This window comes from Prionailurus bengalensis, chromosome D4, assembly GCF_016509475.1.
Source record: "Prionailurus bengalensis isolate Pbe53 chromosome D4, Fcat_Pben_1.1_paternal_pri, whole genome shotgun sequence".
NCBI lineage: Eukaryota > Metazoa > Chordata > Mammalia > Carnivora > Felidae > Prionailurus > Prionailurus bengalensis.
The window spans coordinates 61,525,990-61,547,188 of record NC_057359.1 but is presented as its reverse complement, the minus strand read 5'-3'; the positions used below and the strand labels follow the sequence as shown (position 1 = coordinate 61,547,188).

General features: G+C 38.3%; 1 protein-coding gene across 3 annotated transcripts in view; it reads right to left on the bottom strand.

Annotated features, from left to right (window-relative positions):
- Positions 1–278: 278 nt before the first annotated feature.
- Positions 279–21,199, bottom strand: part of TGFBR1 (transforming growth factor beta receptor 1) — a 59,708-nt gene continuing 38,787 nt past the window's right edge. For all 3 annotated transcript variants that reach the window (XM_043567041.1, XM_043567040.1, XM_043567042.1), the window contains exons 4-9: positions 19,593–19,823; positions 15,228–15,395; positions 13,448–13,604; positions 11,231–11,355; positions 9,600–9,730; positions 279–4,804 (exon numbers count right to left, since the gene is read on the bottom strand). In XM_043567041.1, coding sequence (XP_043422976.1) covers positions 4,679–4,804; positions 9,600–9,730; positions 11,231–11,355; positions 13,448–13,604; positions 15,228–15,395; positions 19,593–19,823 — 938 coding nt within the window. In that variant the 3' untranslated portion in view covers positions 279–4,678. The remainder of the gene's footprint in view (positions 4,805–9,599; positions 9,731–11,230; positions 11,356–13,447; positions 13,605–15,227; positions 15,396–19,592; positions 19,824–21,199) is intronic.

Below are 21,199 nucleotides of genomic sequence, written 5' to 3'. Positions count from 1 at the left end.
AAAACGTTAGCAAACCTGCAGAGTGAGAGACAATAAGCAGTTCATGTGGAGGCAGGTCCATCCCATCCCCTGACAGATCAGGCACCCCCACGCATGTGGGAGGATGCCACGGATGCACCTTCAAGGCAGGTGGGCACTTCTCAGCCCCGTTACCATGTTGCAACTTGTACTGAGGAATAATCCAAAGATTCTAGTATCTGTCTATAGCAACTGCATTTCCTATCAGCATGGCTCAGTCCAATATACGTACTTTATTTTAAATGATGCCACTAGCACTTGGGAAAAAAAAGTCATTTATTTGCATTGCTTCCACTTCTCTACTGTAGTGTTAGGACCCGACATAAGCATCGCTCTTCTACTTCCTATTTACAGCTCATTCAGAATATTACTACAAATACAATATACAATTTTTAAAAACTTCTGGGGAACTGTCGTCTTTGTTTTTCTTTCCTCTTTATAGGTTTCTCAAAATCATTCAACTTAAATGAAAATTTACATGGACATTTTCTGTACACATCCGAAAGGGCAGAGGTTACACTGGTAAAAGCCAAAAGAATTTTGCACGAATACAATAAAATACAGAAAACAGAGAGTATAGAAGATGTTATTTGGGGTACAAATATAAACAATACAGTACCATTTGAGTAATTTAGCAACATAACACTCATACTTTATAGAAATAAAACTGCAAACCTGGAGAATGCTCTGACAAATATTAAACATTATATATACAATGAGGTAAATGTACCTTGGTCTCTTGAGAGGTAATTTAAGTTTAAAGCAATTGACATTTTGAAGCATCTCCTTGACATAGAAAGAAATATCAAACACCCCATTCCATTGGCACAAGGTGAAAAAGGGATATCAAAACACGGTTCACGATATTCAATTCATAAATCTTGTTAAAAAATAAAAACAAATTCACTTAAGTTCTTTTTAAGTTTTAAGAAACAGGTTGAATATTATTAACCACATTCTTAGAAGTTTACAATTACAAGTAAGATTGCATAATGGTGTGGAAAAGCTTGAATGTACTGACAATCCTCAGAATGACTTAGAATCCCAGCACTGCCAGAAGGGGCCCGTGGGTATTTCAGCGTTCTTAATCACACTCAAGAAGCTACAGATTACATGTCCAGACCTATTCTTTAGGATCTCAAAAATATCTGAATTGGCATTTCCTGCCAAGCTGTAACAGAACCACTGTTTGGAAATTCCATCATTTGGAGCCAGAACACTGCCACAGTCAAGAAACAAAAAGAAACAGTTGACTTATAATCACTCTTTCAGTGCAAGGATAAAAATAAACTCTTGATATGACAGGTCTACTGGGATACTGATTTTGTTCTGCATTTTAATTGGCAATAGGCCATCTTGTTTCACAAAACAGTCTAAGTGGGACAGTTCGCGATGTAGAGGGGGAACAGAAGGTAGCTCACGCATGAGCTGATCACTAAATGTTGTAAGGAGAACTGAAATTTGGAAATCTTGATGGCCATGGCACTGTGCACTGACTCGAGGCACTTCTTGAGCATTAACATTACAGCAGAATCACAGGCTCCCTTCTTCAGACCTTACCCTGTCCCACAGCGGGTAGGATCGGCCACTGCTTCTGGCACAACTCCTATTGCCATACTGCCACCTTGCTGCCTTCCCACTCCCTGGCCATAACTGAAGTCACACCAAGGCAGCCAGCAGGGCCATCACCCACCCAATCTCCAAACTTGGGAGAGCCCTCCCAGCAACACCCCATGACTCGAAGAAATGGAAGCACGTCCTACGTTTCCATCAACCATTTAGATACCAAAAGCAGCTATTCAGTCAAAAGGCTGCTGAGGGGATATGGGCAGGGCATGGTGGCGGCAAGGCAATGGTCTCTGAGCAGGAAGGCCGGTTGAGAAAACTAAGCTGAAGTTATAAAGGAAGGACCAGGGACACCTGTGCCCCACTGGGTCGTACCTCCCTCATCCCCAGTCCTCCAGGGTACTGACAAAATGGACGTGGACAGGTAACTGGTCTGAAGGTACATTTTAAGCCAAGTTTAATCTTGGAAGGTGAACGTCTGAAGACAGGCAGCATAAACAAAGGCTTGTGTTTCTGAGTGACAAAATTAACACCCTAGTCAAACTTATCTGCAGTTATGGCCTTAGCAATCAGGATCTATTTCATCTTTTAAGTGACTTCCGTTTCCAATATTAGCCAAATGGGGTTTATCAAACTCATTAGCCAAAAAAGGAATTTGCTGCAATAATAAACCCAGTTTAGAACTAAACTCCAACTTTAAAAAAAAATTCCCTGACTCCCCAAAAGTACATTTTATTCACTTAGGCAAGAACAGTATAACTGCAACTCAATCTTTGATTCAATAAAGATCATCTTCAGTAAAAGTTGATTACTTTACCTTATAGGAAAGTGAGAAATTATGTATCACAATTTCAAATCAGACAAGAACTTTTGGTATGTTCTTAAAATTATATAAAAATAGTTTTAGCATTGGTCCCCTGGATTTCATAAAGCAGATCTGGTAGGCTTAGAAATGGCCAAAAAAAAAAAAAAAAAAAAAAAAAAAAAAAGGTACTTATAATCACAGAGCTAGAGTTTATTAAACAGGAAATCTAACATATCTATAAAAACAAACCCCTCAAACTCATTCATTTGCTTTGACAAAATTAAAATCATGGCAACTACAGAAAAAACTCAGATTTGGAGTCAAAATATTAACCTCTAAGCACATTTTCCCCATGATGTTTTTAAACACATGAAATTGACACTAAATTCCTATGTATATGTCATTCATTCTAAAATTACTTTGGCTTTAAGACCAAATAGTCTTTCAAATTTATTCTATGTATAAGAGATAAGACATTATCAGAATGCAGCCCAGTCAGTGTAAATGGCCACTATCTCTTACTGACCAAAATACTGTAAAGGTTATTCTGACCCTTTCATTTAGAAACTGATAGCAGTATAAAGTCAATGTCTTGCCTCATTGCTATGATAGTTTTTTCTCTCCCGTCAGAATAAGATCACAGTGATAAAGAGAACTCTGAAAATAATAAAAGCCCTAAAGGGCTTTTAGCACTGGAAGTAAAAACCAGTTATTGTAAGTTAGTTTCAAGTTAATGTGAAGACCACGACAGGTTTGCTTGAGACATTTAATTTGACTAAAAACATCTGTAAATGGAGAACCTATACTCAGAATGTTCTTTAGCTACCACTCCCAAAAATCAAGGGTGTACTGAACTCGTTACATAACCATGGAGATTAAGCACTTGTGCACAGTATGCGCACACGGAGGGAAAGACTGAATTAGAAGCTGCCTTCTTCAAAGGGTAGTAAGACTCCAGAACCACACAAACTCTGACCTTAGTTACAAAGACAGAAAGCCCACTGAACACTGACTCCGACATGACGAATGTGACTCTCTTGCACACCTGTTAGCTATTCAAATTATTAATTACCTTTACCTTCCTAGAAAAAAACCTATTATTTAACATCAACCATATCCTAATTTTAAATGTAATTCATTTCTTAAAAAAATAACACTGTCTTTGATCAGATAAAGAAAAAAATGGCTTACAGAATGCCACACAACTTTTCACAAGCAGCTAGACAAATTTTCCCTTTTAGAAAAATTAGTCTGTAGGCTACAAGTTTTAAATTATTAAAGTACTATAAGCATCTAGAGTGCCACTTGACTTAAGGTATACTTAGACAACACAATTTAAATGCAAAAGCTTGAAGTGAGAATATTCAAATATGACCATGATAACATTTACCAATTAATGCCACTTCATTTCTTTAGTGGTTTAAGCACATTTTGGTAGGAGAAAGGCATTTTCAAAATGGACTACCAAATGACATACTACAAAAATTCCTCCAAAAAACTAGACAGAGAAAGTCTGGGCTACCCAGATAAATAAACTTCTTGAATTAAAATACTACAGGTTTTAAGACACACAGACTTTAAGCAATTCTATTCATCTCCATTAGAAAGACACAGAAGCGGCACTTACTGGTATAGTACAATCCCATTTTGAAGGCATGTAATGTTCTGAATATGTGAAAGAACAGTAATAGTATACAAAATACAATTGCATAAATTATGTTCCTCACTACTATATGAGGTCATTTTTAGACTCAAGATAAGAGTTTTATAAGTGTTAGTTTTAAGATCCTGAAAATTATAGACCAGTACATTCAAAGTCTGAATCAAGGAAACTCTTTAGTGGTTCAGAATCCTCTGAGAATGTACTAACCAGGAATAAAATCACTTTCTTGAAAAATAAGAAATGTTTCGTGTAACTCAACAATCCAGCTCCTTTACCCTTAAAGATGATCTTCAGCACAGCAGAGTTAACCTAAAGTTAAGATCAGCAATCATCTTTAAAAAAACCAAACAACAACCAAGTTTTGTGTTAATAAAAAATAAAGGTAGACTACACAACACTTTGTAACTGTCCTGGGAAAGAAGTGTTCATAGTGCAGAGAAAGGACCCACATGGCTGTTTCCTGGGTCCAAAGAAATCCTGGGGAGTTTCTCATTGACCTTATTACACTGTCGCAAAAGGAAGCAATATCCTTCTATTCCCTCTCAGTGAGGTAGAACAGCTGACCTCCCAAATTAAAACCCAGGAGCAGATCTGAAGAAAAACAGAGTTCAGGCGAAGCCGCAGAACTACATTTTGATGCCTTCCTGTTGACTGAGTTGTGACAATGTTTTCTTAATCCTCAAAGCTGTAAGTCTAGCAGCTCCGTTGGCATACCAACATTCTCTCATAATTTTAGCCATTACTCTCAAGGCCTGCAAGAAAATAGAAGAAAAATTATAGTTAACGCATGCACCACTTTCCATTCATCTGGATTAGATCTTGACTCTGTACAGTTTCTTTCCAAGTGACATACGTTCAAGTTTTTGTTTGTTTCAGCATTATCTGTAATAACAAATGAATAGAAACCTCCTCAATTCCCTTCAGTAGGGTACTGCTGTCAGCAGCTGGAAAGCAGATGGACAAGGGGTGACTTACTTATTAGCAGACCTAAAAAATCTGAATCCTAAACTAGAGTTGTACATGGCAAATAAGGAACTTGACTCACACTGAAACGCCCCCAAAAACCGAGGAATTAACTGCACTGAGTTCCTCTGAGGTGAAGTGCAAGCTAAAAATAGGATCAGCCAAAAGAGCTGGAACCCCAGATCCTTGCCCCTCCCTGCGCATCACATAGTTGGGTGACTGCAGCCCCCCACCAGCAAAAGACTAGAGATTTGTATCTGAGAGGGTAAAGCAGAGATTTCTGACTTGGGGAACATGGGGGCAAAGTTCCATACTGACAACTCACTAAATGAGAAGACCATAAGCTTTCTCCCCAAAACACAGGCCACAACCTGTAGACACTCCTCCAGGCAAGAGACTGTAAGAGTCCTCTCTGAGGAATGCGAGCCCAAGTGGAAAGACCTGAAGACACTGCCATCAGTGGCTCTCCAAGCGAGTAACCCAGTTAGATCACCCTAAAGATCACAGGTGATAAGCTCCCTTCATGTGCACAAAACTTCCCATCGGCTTTTAGCATCCTATTTTTAAACATGAAGAGAGCAGGACTTTGATTAGACACCAGAGAAAGCAATATGAATGCAGAAGCGGATACAGAACAAAGCAACTTGGAAAAAACAGTTGTACAGAGAAGAAAACATCAACAACTTATCATTAATATCCTTAAGGAGATAAAAGAAAATGTTCATGTTAGATTTACCATCGATCGTTTTTTTGCTTGTTTGACTTTGGAAAAACTTGACAGAAGAATTGGAAAATAAACCTGATAAAAAAAGATAAAAGTTGATAAACCTCCCGGAAAGTGTAGAAAAAAACCAGAGATGGAGGAAAAGACAAGAAAATTAGAAGGCCTCTTCAAGAGGTCTACCATTCATAAGTAGACTGTAAGAAAGAGAACAGAGGAGGAGGCGCCTGAATGGCTCAGTCGGTTAAGTGCCTGGCTTCAGCTCAGGTCATGATCTCATGGTTTGTGAGTTCAAGCCCCACATCAGGCCCTGCACTGACAGGGCAGTACCTGCTGGGAATTCTCTCTCTCCCTCTCTGTCTCTGCTACTCTCCCACTCGTGCTTTCTCACAGTCAAAATAAATAAACTTAAAAAAAAAAAAAAAAGAATGGAGGAAAATGGAAGAGAACAAATCAAAGAAATACTTCAGGGACATTTTCTAGAAATGAACATTTGTTTCCAGATAAAAAGGATCAAGTTCCTATCACATACACATACTCATTCAACAAAATAATAAATTTACTGACAGCCTACCATCTACCAGATACCATCCTAGGTACTGGGGATACAATAGCGAGCAAACAGACAAAATCCCTACCCTCATAAAGCTCACATTCTAGAGAGCCAAAGCATATAATTAATAAGTAAGTAAAATACATGGATGGGCAGTGGTAAGTGCTACGGAGAAACATCATTTAGGGAAGCAGATAAAATATGCCAGGGAAAGAAGATGATATTTGAAATGGGTATAACAAGGTAACGTCTGAGCAGAGACTTAAAAGAGGGAGGAACCTGAATAAACCAGAAACAGGAAGTCATGCAGCCAGGAAAGAATCTTCACCATAACAAAGGGAAAGGGAATCCCAGGACCAAAGGTGAGGGATATCCCAAGGGGAAAGCTGCACAGTGGGCCTAGAGAACTATAAGTCCAGACTGGAAAGTAACAGAAGATTTTGCAAGACATTTCTTCAGTTATTCCACCAGTTTCATGTTCTTACTGTGTTTCAACTATTGAGAGGAGATTCATAAAACCCTAGAAAAGTGAAAGACTGAATTAGTATAAAGTACATACAAAACAATCAAACTGAGAAAAAACAAAAATGACAGCGATGGCATTAATTCAGCAAATTGCATGTGTGCTCTTAATGTTAACTGCTAACTTTTCCTCATGCTTAAAAAGCCATCTGTTTAGAGGCGCCTGGGTGACTCAGTAAAACTAAGGCTTCTGACTCTTGTTTTCAGCTCAGGTCATGATCCCAGGTTCGTGGGATCAAGTCCCACGTCAGGCTCCACGCTGAGCATGGAGCCTGCTTGATATTCTCTCTCTCCCCCTCTGCCCCTCTCCGCAGCTCACGCTCATGCTCTCGCTCTTTCTCTTAAAAAAAAAAAACAAAAACAAAAACAAAAAACAAAAGCCATCTGTTTAATAATGTGCTCTACTTAATGAGTGCATGAATACTTCCAAGTACTCTTGATTTCAGCTCAGGTTATGATCTCACAGTTCGTGGGATCAGGCCCTTCACCAGGCTCTGCACTGACAATACAGAAACTGCTTGGGATTCTCTCTCTCTGGCCCTCCCCCACTCACACTCTCTCTCTTAAAATAAATAAATAAATAAATAAACTTGAAAAAATTTTTTAAAATCTGTTGCAGTTCCATACACTAATAATGAAGCAGCAGAAAGTGAAATTAAGAAAACAATCCCATTTACAATTGCACTGAAAACAATAAAATATTTCGGAATAAACTCAACCCAAGAGGTAAAAGACCTATACTCTGAAAACTATAAAACACTGATGAAGGAAGTCCAAGATGATACAAAGAAATGGAAAGACATTCCATGTACATGGGATGGAAGAACAAATATTGTTAAAATGTCTATACTACGCAAAGCAATCTATACATTTCATGTAATCCCTCTCGAAATACCAATAGCATTTTCACAGAACTAGAACAAACAATCCTAAAATTTGTATGGAACCACGAAAGACTCTGAACAGTCAAAGCTATCTTGAAGGAAAAACAAAAACAAAAACAAAAAAACCAAACTGGAAGTATCACAGTTCCAGATTTTAACTTATATAACAAAGTGGTAGTAATTCAAATAGTATGGTACTGGCCTAAAAATAGACACACAGAGATCAAAAGAATAGGACAGAAAATCAAGAAGTATACCTATAATTATTTGGCCAATTAATCAACAAAGCAGGAATGAATACACAATCAGAAAAAGACAAATGGTGTTGGGAACACTGGACAGTCACATGCAAAAGAATGAAACTGGACTACTTTCTTTCATCATGCACAAAAATAAACTCAAAATGGATTAAAGACCTAAATGTAAGACTTGAAACCATAAAAATTCTTGAAGAGAGCATGGGCAGCAATTATCTCTGATATTGGCTGTAGCAACATTTTTCTAGATATGTCGCCTGAGGCAAGGGAAATAAAAGCAAAAATAAACTATTGGGACTACATCAAAATAAAAACCTGCACACCAAAGGAAATAATCAACAAAACTAATGGGAGAGGATATTTTTAAATGACATATCTGATAAAGGGTTAGTATCCAAAATATATAAAGAACTGATACAACTATATACCCCCCAAAATAATCCAATTAAAAAAAGGACAGAAGAAATGAACAGACATTTCTCAAAGAAGATATACAGATGACTACAAACACAAGATGCTCAACATCACTGATCATCAGGGAAACGCAAATCAAAACTACAATGAGCTATCACCTCACACCTGTCAGAATGGTTAAAATCAAAAACCAGAAACAAGCATTAGTGAGGATGTGAAGAAAAAAGAACCCTCTTGCACTACTGGTGGGAATGCACTATGGTGTAGCCACTTTGGAAAATAGTATGGAAATTCCCCCCAAAATTAAAAAGTGAACCACCCTACGATCCAGGAATTGCACTACTGGGTATTTACCTCAAAACTACAAAAAACACTAATTGAAAGGGATACATGTACCCCTACATTTATTGCACCATTATTTACAATAGCTAAACTATGGAAGCAACCAATGGATAAATATTATTCAGTCACAAAAAAGAATGAAATCTTGCCATTTGTAACAACATGGGTGGATCTAGAGGATATAATGCTAAGTGAGGTAAGTCAACCTGAGAAGGACAAATACCATATGCTCTCACGCGTATGTGGAATTTAAGAAACAAAACAAGAAAAAAAATGAGAGACAACCAAGAAATAGACTCTTAACTACAGAAAACAAACTGATGTTTACCAAAGGGCCAGTGGATGGGGGTATGGGTTAAATAGGTGATAGAGATTAAGGAATGTACTTATCAAAAAAAAAAAAAAGAGAGAGAGAGAGAGAGATGGTGAACTTAAATTCAACCAGACCGGTAAGTGCATTAGGATTAAACACTCCATGTAAAAGACAGATAGAAAAATAGGTAGATAAAATAAAATGCAGATGCCTTGGTTCACTGGTAGATTTAAACACTATTCTGATACACTGACAGCCTCTGCAAATGTTCCATGGCCCTTTTGATGGACTTGAGATTGAACATGAAAACTGTTTTTCACTCATTGGTTTAATTGCCATGAAAAAAAAAAGAAAGGAAGGAAGGAAGGAAGGAAGGAAGGAAGGAAGGAAGGAAAGAAGGAAGGGAGGAAGGAAGGAAGGAAAGAAGGAAGGAAGGAAGGAAGGAAGGAAGGAAGGAAGGAAGGAAAAAAGAAAGAAAATTCTTGTGTCTATTTTCCTTAAAAAAAAAAGAGGCAAATTTCCACTTAACAAGCAGAAACAGTTTAGAAAATTGTATAGTATCCAAAAGAAATACTCACTTCACAACTCTGCCATCTGTTTGGAATATTTGGCCTTAACTTCTGTTCACAAACAACTTTTCTCATTTCTTCAACTGATGGATCAGAAGGTACAAGATCATAATAAGGCAGCTGGTAATCTTCATGAATTCCTATATTGGTTAAAAACAACAACAACAATTTTGAAGAATTTATTGACAATGCCAGACCATTCTTTGTCCAGACAGAAAAGGAACACCTGAGAGTCCTATTCGGGGTTCCATTCATGAATTAGCTAAGTGCTTATGGCTTGGTCTGTCTCATCCACATCTGCATCAATAACCCATCTTTCTGAGTTGGTACTGGGTCCAGTAAGCTTGCAACTAAATATCACCATGGGATCAGCAAACGCTATTTTTTTTTTAACATTTATTTATTTTTGAGACAGACATAGCACGAATGGGGGAGGGTCAGAGACAGAGGGAGACGCAGAATCTGAAACAGGTTCTGAGCTGTCAGCACAGAGCCTGACACGAGGCTCAAACTCACGGACCGCGAGATCATGACCTGAGCCGAAGTCAGACGTTTAACTGACTGAGCCACCCAGGCGCCCCATCAAAGGCTATTTTGACGATGGTTAACCATGAGCTATGTTGACCAGATTGACAGTTTCCTATAGAACTCTATGGTACAAAAAATGAGAGTTTTTATTCTGTGAGCGCTTACCCTCTCATTTGGCACAGGGATCTACACTCTACCACGGAGATGTAAATCCTACAAGCAAATCGGAGGTGCAAGTCCTTTACCTCTACTTGGATCTGTCCTCTTCACTACAAGAGACATGCTCCCCTTCTTACTGTTACATAAACTTGAGACCTTAGTCTCAACCAAGCCTGGGCCCCCAAGGATAAGAAACTATTCCTCAAGTAAATATGGGAGTTTCTCAATCTAAAACTAAACCTAAGTTAAAACTTAGTTTAAAACATAGTGTAAGGGTGATATAACTGTATTCTGTATTTGTAACTTCCAGCTATGAAGTTGGACAAAATACCCACAATCTCAGGGGGGAAAATGAGTTTGACCCAGTTATAATTTAGAAACAGCTTCCTGGGTGGCCTCTCAAGTAGTCATCCACTCTAAATAACTATATGTCAAGATAACAAGGGCTTGGTTTCTGATGCTTCCCAAGATTTAAATGGAAAATAGAAAAAAGAATACAGAATAAGTGTGTCATGTCATTTCCTCTCACCACAGATTTTATCTCCTTTATTTTCTTTGGCACTCTCAGTGATCACTGCTGATATGTGTAATCACACTCAATAAAAAAAGGCTAGGGGCACCTGGATGGCTCCGTCGGTTAGGTGTCTGACCTCAGCGCAGGTCGTGATCTCACAGTTCATGGGTTCAAGCCCTGTGTCAGGCTCTGTGCTGATAGCTCAGAGCTCAGGCTCTGACACAGGGCTTGAACCCATGCTGGAGCCTGCTTTGGATTCTGTCTCTCTCTCTCTCTCTCTCTCTCTCTCTCTCTGTCCCTCCCCCTCTCACACTCTTTCTCTCAAAAATTAATAAACATTAAACAAAAATTTTTTTAATTAAAAAAAAAAAAAAACAAGGCTATCCCTGAACAGCTTCTCTGTTCATGACAAACTAATGGGGGAGGGGGAGAAATTTACCACCAATGGAACATCGTCGAGCTATTTCCCAGAATACTAAGCCCATTGCATAGATGTCAGCACGTTTGAAGGATTCAAAGTGTTTCATGTTTATGGAATCATCTAGAACTTCGGGGGCCATGTACCTAAAAAAGAAGTTAGCATTTTACTTTATGTAATGGTGGCCACAATACTTTTGAACTCTTTCATAGATTTTTTTCTCCTGAGAATTAAAAAAATAAAATAAAATAAATCAGTATTACCAGTATTACCTCTGAGATTTTTCTTCCCTTTTAGCATGGTTCTGCTACTTTTTAAAATGATTCACACTTCTTATAGAAATTTTCCCAAAGTTCATAAAGTACAAAGTAAAAAATCATTCCATTACTACCACCCAGTGTTAACACTTTGATCAACATCCTTGCAGATATCTCTCTCTATATATGGACATATACATACAATATTACATAACTAAGATCATATTACCCTCAAAAATATTAAATATCCATACTGATTTGAAAATTACTGATGTCAACTAAATCCCATGAAAAGTTGAAACAGCAATTTCATGCTATCTGCCTTAATGATCTTAGTTTCCAATGCAAGACACACGTATAATACCCATGACTATTATAAATGTCCTAACATATACCACCTACTTTGTCAAGTACTATGCAGGGACCATACATTTTAATCTAGAAATCTTCTCACTAGAAGAGGATGAGAGGAAGGACGAAGACATAATCCAGGGAACAAAATAATAGGAAAAAATGAATGCCAGTCCTCCTATTTTTTAGAGAGCAAGTGGGGGAGGGGCAGAGAGAAAGGGAGACAGAATCCCAGGCAGGCTCCACACTGTCAGTGCAGAGCCCGATGTGGGGCTCAAACTCATGAACTGAGCCAAAATCAAGTCAGACACTTAACCAACTGAGCCACCCAGGCTCCCGCCAGTCCTCCTATTGATGCCACATTGTAGGGTTTTCAAGTTTTAAAAAGCCTACTAAAGTTAGAGATCAGGATCCACGAAGACCTGATCTGCAGCAACCACTGTCCTGGACCCTAAGTCAAAAGTTCTGAGAGTCCCTGTTGAATCCAGAAATCACAGATACAACTGAGACAGAATGAAGCTTGGCTCTATCCAAAGCCGAGGCAGTAGTGTGAACATATGTTGTGGCAACATGCTGTGATACAGAGTAAGGCCTTTTGGGTCAGAAAGGCCGAGGTTCAAATCTCAGCTCTTCAGGTTACCATCCTTATGAGGCTGGCCTCATTATTCAACTTCCATGGGGCTGTTTCCTCATCTATGAAATGAGGACAAGGACACCTACCTAGTTATGTTCTTTTGAAATTCATGGATTCAACAAATGTTTACTGAAGACCTGCTCTGTATTAAGCACTGTAACGGATACTGGGAATCCAAGGCTGCTCTCAAGCAGCTTGCCATCCAGTGGAATATACAGACAGATAAATGGAGAATTACAATGTGCTAAGTGCCTTAACCGTCCAGGTTCAGCCTGCTGAGAGCCCTTGGTAAGGGCACTTCACTGTCGAGAAAAGGCTTCCTATGAGAAAGGAAGGGTGAGGACAAATCAGGGAAACAGCACATGCAAAAATTCTGAGGAAGAAAGAAAGGTGTATTCTCAGGAACTAAAAATAAGAAAATGGGGGCACCTGAGTGGCTCAGCTGGTTAAGTATCTGACTCCCGATTCTGGCTTAGGTCACAATCTTGAAGTCTGTGGGATTGGACCCCATGCTGGGCTCTGTGCGAACAGCACAGAGACTGCTTGGGATTCTATCTCTCCCTCTCTCTCTGCCCCTCCCCTGCTCTCTCTTTCTCTCAAAATAAATAAATAAACATTTTTTAAAAATAATAAAATAAGGAAATGGTTGGGCTAGCTACAGTACAGCATATAAGGAGAGCATTAACTGAGATGATATATATACAAGACCCATTAAAATGATTGGCACATACTGGGCAGCCTATTAACGTCAGCTAATATTGTTATTATAATTAATATAACTAATGATAATATTCTGGAAGGGCCACCTTTCATCAGCAGGCATCTTTTAAAGTCAGGTAACCTTGGCTTCAGAGCAGGCAAGACCATGAGATCTTCTACCTGTGGGCAATCTAATAAAGTACAGGTTTGAGTTTCAGAAGATACGTATATACAAATGAGAAGGCAATGAAAAAGAAGTTGATTTCAGAAGGTATTAAATACTATTCACAAGTATACCTTTTTGTTCCCACTCTGTGGTTTGGAGCAATATCAATCGTATCTGTGGCTGAATCGTGTCTTACTGCCAGTCCTAAGTCTGCAATGCAGCAAGTTCCATTCTTCTTTACTAAGATATTCTTGGACTTCAAATCTCTATGAGCAATGGCTGGTTTCCCTAAAGAAACAAAAATTAAACGTGATTATTTAAAAGGTGATACCAGTCACAATTCTCACCTTTAGGTTCAAAGCCTCTACTCCTGTCCCAGCGCAGTGTCAAAGCATCTCAGCCCGCATCATCCACAATACCTGGACAGTTAGTCAACAACCCCAAGCAAGTCATTATACCAAAAGTTGCTGAAATCACATTTCTTCAAAAAACATAGAGAAAATAAGATTCTCTAAAAGATGGTGCTCAAAAACTGTAAGTCTAACAACTCGAAGCCTAGGGGTTAAAGACGTTAGTTTGTTGACATCTCATGAATTATTTACAGAACTCTAGTCACAGACTGATATTTCAGTCTAAGAACCAAATATCTACATCACTTCATCTACCTCCCAGCTGTAATGTACTCAGTATTAGATTCACAACCTTTAATAATAACCACTGGAAGACATGCTATTAAAAAATCATAATTACAGTGTGGAAACCCTAGAACCCTCCTCCATTGCTGGCAGGAATGTAAAACCGTACAGCCACTTCAGAAAAAATCGTCACAGTCTGGCAGTGCCCCAACACCATCAATTACTATATAATCCAATAATTCCACTGTGTAAGAGAACTGAAAATATATGCCCACACACAAAAAAATAAAATAAAAAAAGTGTACACCAATGTTCATGGCAGCATTACTCACAACAGCCCAAAGTGGAAACAACCCAAGTGTCCATCAACTGATGGGTAGATGTGGTACGTCCAAACAACAGAATACTATTTGGCCATAAAAAGGAATGAAGCACTGATATGTGCTACAACATGGATGAACCTTGAAAATACGTTAAGAGAAAGAAGCCAGTCACTAAGGAGTTTGGGAGGAAATGGGGAGCGACTGCTATGGGCACAGTATTTCTTTCCGGAGTGATGAAAAATGTCCTAAAATTGACTGCAGTGATTCACAACTCTGTGAATACACTAAAAACTGAGCCATACACTTAAAATGGGTGAATTGTATGATACGTGAATTATAACTCAGTGGAGCTGGTACAATCAACAACAATAATAATTACAAAGATGAGGCTAAGATGTGAAATAGCATGTGTGCAGTAAAGTGCGGAGTGATGGCAAGTGTAGAATCTCTACAGGAGAGAGAGATACTGGCATCTGATATCCTACATGGCATAAAAATCATACCACAACAATTTCGTAACTAAAATTTTTCAACTATAAACTGTCTCATGCAGTCTCCTTATCTCAGGGTTATATATAATTATTAGATGGCCAGATAATATTAGATAGCATGTTAACTTTTATAAAGCATCTTTCACATTACATTTGATACTACACATAAAAATACATTCTTTTAGACTTTAATTCTAAAATGAAGATCCTCAAAATCACAAGACTACATGCCACTTTTAAGAACTCACGAACACGTCAGTGGTGCCACAATGACTAGAGAATCTCTAAACAAATTCCTACATTGCTAATTCCACCTGAGATTTTCAACAGAAAGATAAAATAATTTCATTTAAAACCTCATTTTAAACATCTCCGCTTAGGCTGACCTGTCACAAAAATTTTCTAACAGACATTAGATTCAGGGGAATTTAAAGCTTAAATAACAGAATTACTTGGAGTTACCTTGGGTACCAACAATCTCCATGTGAAGATGGGCAAGTCCACTTGCTGTGGACAAAGCGAGTTTTATCATTCCTTCCACGGTCACTGTGTATCTGTTCAAATAATCAAAAAGGGATCCATGCTCATGATAATCTGACACCAACCAGAGCTGAGTCCATGTACCGTTGTCTATAGAGTAGAATAACAATGCTTCAGATGGGTTGTAGAACATTTAAGATTTATCAATTCAAAAGTTACCATTTTTTACTCTTGAAATCCACAACTGTAACATATGATGATGGTACCGTAAGCGTGCATATTATTTCCTTCACGTTTTGTCTGTCTTATACTTTTATATACATATCTTTCAGATACTCTGAGTAAGCCCCCTAGTCTTGAGATAAGGCAAGGATAACTAATCCCATTTAAGAGATAAGGAGTCATAGTTCCAAAATGGTGACCTTGAACCTACACAGACAGTAACAGAGCGGGGACTCCTTAGTGGCTAGAAAAATGTCTGGTTCAGGTTAGGTGCTCGATGGTTGTTTCTGGAAGGAGCAGGGAAATGAGAGGAAGGAAGATGGCAAGTATCTGGAGCCTAGTGTGGCCACAGTAGGAATGGAATAGTACAGGACAAAACTGACTGTGAGCTTAAATGAAGAAGTGCAAGCTTTATCACAGACTGTACCTTCAGTTCACAAAGAAGCCAGATAAGAGGATTATGAACCCAAGGTTTACAGCTTACAAAAAAATATAAAAATTGTGGTATTTCCCACTGACACATGGGAAAGCAGAGACAGGAACTAAAACGTCCAGAGGAAAAAAGCTAGGGCTGAACCCAGTTTTACATAAGGTGATTCTGAACCTTGACAACTAGTAATATGTATTCCAAAAAGGTTGCTTGTAAACTGATACATGGATTTGAAATGTGTTTTCCCATGGGAATCATGGTAAAGAGTCTGGCTAGGCTTCCGGGCTAGGCTGGTCCACAAAAGCCTATTTAACCTAAAAGTAGCAAGAAAATCACATATTTCGTGAAATCACGCAATACGACAATACTAGGAGGTAGCACAATTCAGTAAAACATGCAGGCTTGGAGTCATTCTGACCTGGAGTGGAAGCCAGGGCCTCGTTGTTATGGATTATGTGACCTCAGATAAGTTTTGTAACCAATGAGCCTCTGTTTCTTCTTTTACACAGTTAAGAATACCTTACTTTTGCAAAAGTGTTAAAATTTAAAATATAAGATAATTAGTTAAGCAGTTAGTGTAACTCATGGCACACAAGAACTTAAAACAGGCAGTTTCCTGTTTCCTGAGACACCTGGGTGGCTCAATCAGTCGAGGGTCCGACTCTTGATTTCAGCTCAGGTCATGATCCTGGGGTCATGGGATCATACCCGGCGTCAGGCTCCATGCTGAGCATGGAGCCTGCCTAAGATTCTCTGTCTCCCTCTGCCCCTCTCCCCCACTTGTGCTCGCTCTCTCCCCCTAAAAAATGAAAAATTAAAAGAATTTTTGTAAATGTGATGTTTCCTACCCTACTGGTTGTAAAAAAAAAAAAAAAAAAACAAAACCCACACAACTGACATAAAACAGCATCTATATTTTGAAGGTTTTTACTTGAAGGAAAGCAACTCTGATTAGAAGAGAATAAGAAAGGTATTTTCAGAAGATTCTAGAGGGGATTTCTGGGTACTTTCCAAAAGAATTTAGATATTCATGACACTAGTTCTTTATAAACTGTTCTTCATAAACTGTACAAATGAATTCTATTCAAACTTACACGTTTTTCTTTCCTTTGACACAGATGCATCACTACCTTGATCTGCATACTTACTAATCAAGACTGAATTCTGAAAGGCTGACAAATAGGAACACAGGCAGATGGAAGAAAGGGAGGTTTTCTGAGGTAATTAGCAAGAAAGGCAGAAGAGGGAGAAGGAAGAGGCTGAGCAATATAAAGGACTGTCTCAGGTGGAATTAACTAACTCAGGGGGATAAGGATAAAGGAGAAGGGAATTGGGGTGGATGGACTAGGTTCTGGGCAAAGTCCATTAACCCCTGACAAAGAAAAGAGGAGAGGACAGGGAAGATGCAGCAGGGGCAGCCAGTTCCCATGTTGACCACCAGAGGACAGCACAAGCTTGGCTGCGGCCTGAGCAAACGGGAAGAGAAAGGCCAGGGCACAGAGCAAGGGCACCGTGTGCCAGTGTGTTTGCAGCTTGAAATACGCCTAAAACAGGTTGGGCCTGGGTGCGTTTAGAGCCCCAAAATACAGATTTGAAAGCAACCACCACAGCCAAGTTAGAAACTATGCATGTGGGTAAGTTCTTCAAAGGAGCAATTATTGTTCATAGACATAGAGCTCTCATAGGAATCAGTAAGAAGCGTTTTAGAAAACAAAGACAACTAGTAAGAAATAAGAAATGACAGAAAATCTAGTCACGGAACATTATTTTTAAGGTCCTTTTAAGGGTTGGAGAGGAAGCTAAATGACGTAAAAGGCAGAAGAAAATGAAAATGAAGGACTTGGTCAAACAATGATCACTGCTTTTGTTTATCTGTTTTTAAGTTAAGTAATATGGAACTGGTAGTAACCACCGATAAATCACTGCCCACATCCATCACACCCATCACTACCCCTAAGTCACAAACAAGAGATTATCAAACATTATATGCCTCCTGATGTGATACATAGGAAGTATACAATATACAGGAAGGTATACAATATCACCAAGAAACCAATAAAATGTAATTAGATTCAGTCTCTAATTCTAACTACAAGGAGCAAGTTCTGAGGTACTATGGAAACTCAATCAACAGAGTCCAGAATGAGCCAGACAGGACAAACAGTCCAGTTTCTTCAACAAATAAACTGCATGAAGAAAAAAAAGATTAAGAGGGAACATAGCAATTTTAAGTTTAAGTTTTAAGCAATTTTAAATCTAAGATAATTATCAACCAAACGCATTGTGTGGACTAAAGTGACACAAAGTGACAAGTGCAATGTGTGAACTCAAGTTATTCGTAAAGTGAATGACCAATTATTTAAAAAAAAAAAAAAGACAACCGCAGAAATTTGAAAGTGACTATGACAAATGATGACATTTTAAAAAGTGACAATGGTCGTGTGGTCATGTTTCATGAAAGATTCCTTAATCTAAAGATGAAAATTAAAAATTTTTATAGAGAAAAGATCCATTATCATGTCTTTGGCTTCAAATAATTCAGACAGAGGCAGGCGGTGGAATCAGAGATCAAATGTGAGGCAATGAGCTAACAATCACTGTTGAAGCTAAGTGACAGGCATTCATTATACTCTACTCACTTCACTTTTCTATATACCGGAAAATTTCTATAACTGAAAACTAAAAACAAATCAAAACAACCCAAGTAATAAATGCTTACTGCAAATAAGTTTGAAAATACAGAGAAGCAAAAGGAAAAATCATCAACACTTAATATTCTGAAGAAATACTGTTGAGGAAAACGGGAAGGGAGAGGATGAAAAAGAGGACTATGGTTCTGGTCAATCTAAACAAGAAAATGATAACATTTTTTAAAAGTAGGAAAGCTGGGAAATACATCTGATTCTGGGTTGGGATGACAGGAGCTCTGACACAAGTCTCTGATGAAGCTACGGAAGCAGGAAGAGTGGACACGACAGTAGTAACTGAAGCCAAGACGGTAGGCGAAGGACATTCTGAAGCCACTGCTTGCAGTCACACTCATTCTGACTCTCCACTGACGTGGCTTCTTTGCTTCCTGCGGCATCGGATCTGTGCCACAGGCAAGAAAGCGTCCGAATGATCACCAATAGGCAAGGTGGTCTTGGACAAACTATTTCTCTATTTAACTGGGTTTATTTAAAAGTTTATTTTATTTATTTAAAAGGCTACTTAGCCCCTGGCAATTTAAAACACAAAATACACTGAGCAGTTATTTTCACTCTTCCTATAAATACGGTCATTAGTATAGATCAGAATGCCCTAACAGTCATGAGGAAATTTAAAGGAAACAGATCTCTGGGCTCTATCCTACCTCAATTTTGAGCAACCAGCGTTTATAAAATTTTTTCTATGTTATGACTATACTCAATAACTAACTGCCTAGAAAAAAAGAACATCGCTTTTAAAAAATATACATTGCTCTTTATATTTTATAAAAACAATTAGAGATTTAGAAACATGTAGTCAAGAGTCAAGAAAATCTTTAAGAAGTTCCAGTTTCTAAAGGCTTCTAATATATTCTATTTGACTTAATGGGTCTAATCTGTATGGCAAACATTGATTTCTCACCAAATCTGACAACGTTTAGTAGCCATATTTGTGGAAAGGCTCAAGTAGATTTCATTGTACTCAAAGGAGAAGGAACTGTTACTGACCTTTATTGTCTGCCGCTATAAATCCCAAGATGTTTTCATGGCGTAACATTACAGTCTGATAAATCTCGGCCTCACGGAACCACGAGCGTTCTTCTCTAGAGGAGAATATTTTGACAGCAACTTCTTCTCCTCGCCATTTTCCCCGCCAAACTTCTCCAAATCGACCTTTGCCAATACTTTCTTGTAACACAATAGTTCTTGCAATTGTTCTCTGAACGAGCAATGGTAAACCTAAAGACAAGCATAGGCATTAAAGAGTGACTCAGGAACAGAATAACTCTTACAGCTCTATCTTTAAGGAGCTTACAATCTCACTGGGAGACACAGACTTTATTTACAAAAACAACAATTCATATTTAAAATGAAAATAATAAATATAAGAATCTAGAAACTCCTGCCTAGAGGGTCCAGGTAGACTTTGTACACTAAATTGAATTTTGACTGTCCTTTACAGAAGGGATAGGACCAAAGGATAAGAGGAGCTAAGACTTTAGGTAGGAGGAATATTCAAGCAGAGGTAGAAGAGGAAAATGAATGGATGTTTACAGAACCAGCTTGGACACACAGACGGGGATGGACATGGTAAAGCAATGGAAGAGAAGGGAAGCTGTCCACAAGAGTATGATGAGTACTGAATGTTGAGCCCAAGACGACCAATGAGAGCTGTGGATAAAACAGGAACTATTAAAAATTTCTGAAAAGGGCCCATGAGGGGAATGAGGAGAAGTAATTTAAAGATCTTATCTTAGAAGGATAAATGTAGTAATGGTTTTATTGACGGGAGAAGAAAAGTATGTGAACACAAGAAACATAAAATCAGTATGTACAATCCATACTGGTTTTTTTTTTTAACGTTTATTTTTGAGACAGAGAGAGACAGAGCATGAACAGGGGAGCGTCAGAGAGAGAGGGAGACACAGAATCTGAAATAGGCTCCAGGCTCTGAGCAGTCAGCACAGAGCCCGACGCGGGGCTTGAACTCACGGACCGCGAGATCATGACCTGAGCCGAAGTCGGACGCCTAACCGACTGAGCCACCCAGGCGCCCCAATCCATACTGGTTTTAATAAATCAGTAAAAATTATCACAGGAATCATTTCAAGACAAGCAACTTACTTGCTAGGAACTGGCTGCCTAGGCAACATTAGTATCTTAAAGAACGATGCCAAGTAACTTATAACTTGGTGATGGGACATTGGCATTATTTCACCATCTGAACATGCCCTACTCTAAAATATGTATTTTTAAAATATTGCCACACTCACTCATTTACAGAAAAGGATTTATCACTATCTACAACATTTAAGTAACACTGTATTTGAAACTATTCCAATTCACTTAATATCACATCCCCTATGGACTAAGGAAATGTCATCTTAAATTATACTGACCCTAACAGTAAAAATACCAGTATAAACTATGTTCTACACTTGTATTTTATTTATATGACCTATACACGTAAATTTATGTAATTTATAATCTATATTCAGAATTGCTTGGTAGACCAAATTAATCCAATGATAGTTAATGAAAATATGTGCTCTCTTGGTTTCCTAGTATAAAATGCTTATTAATCAGAACATTAAGTTTTTGCTTTAAAGTGACCA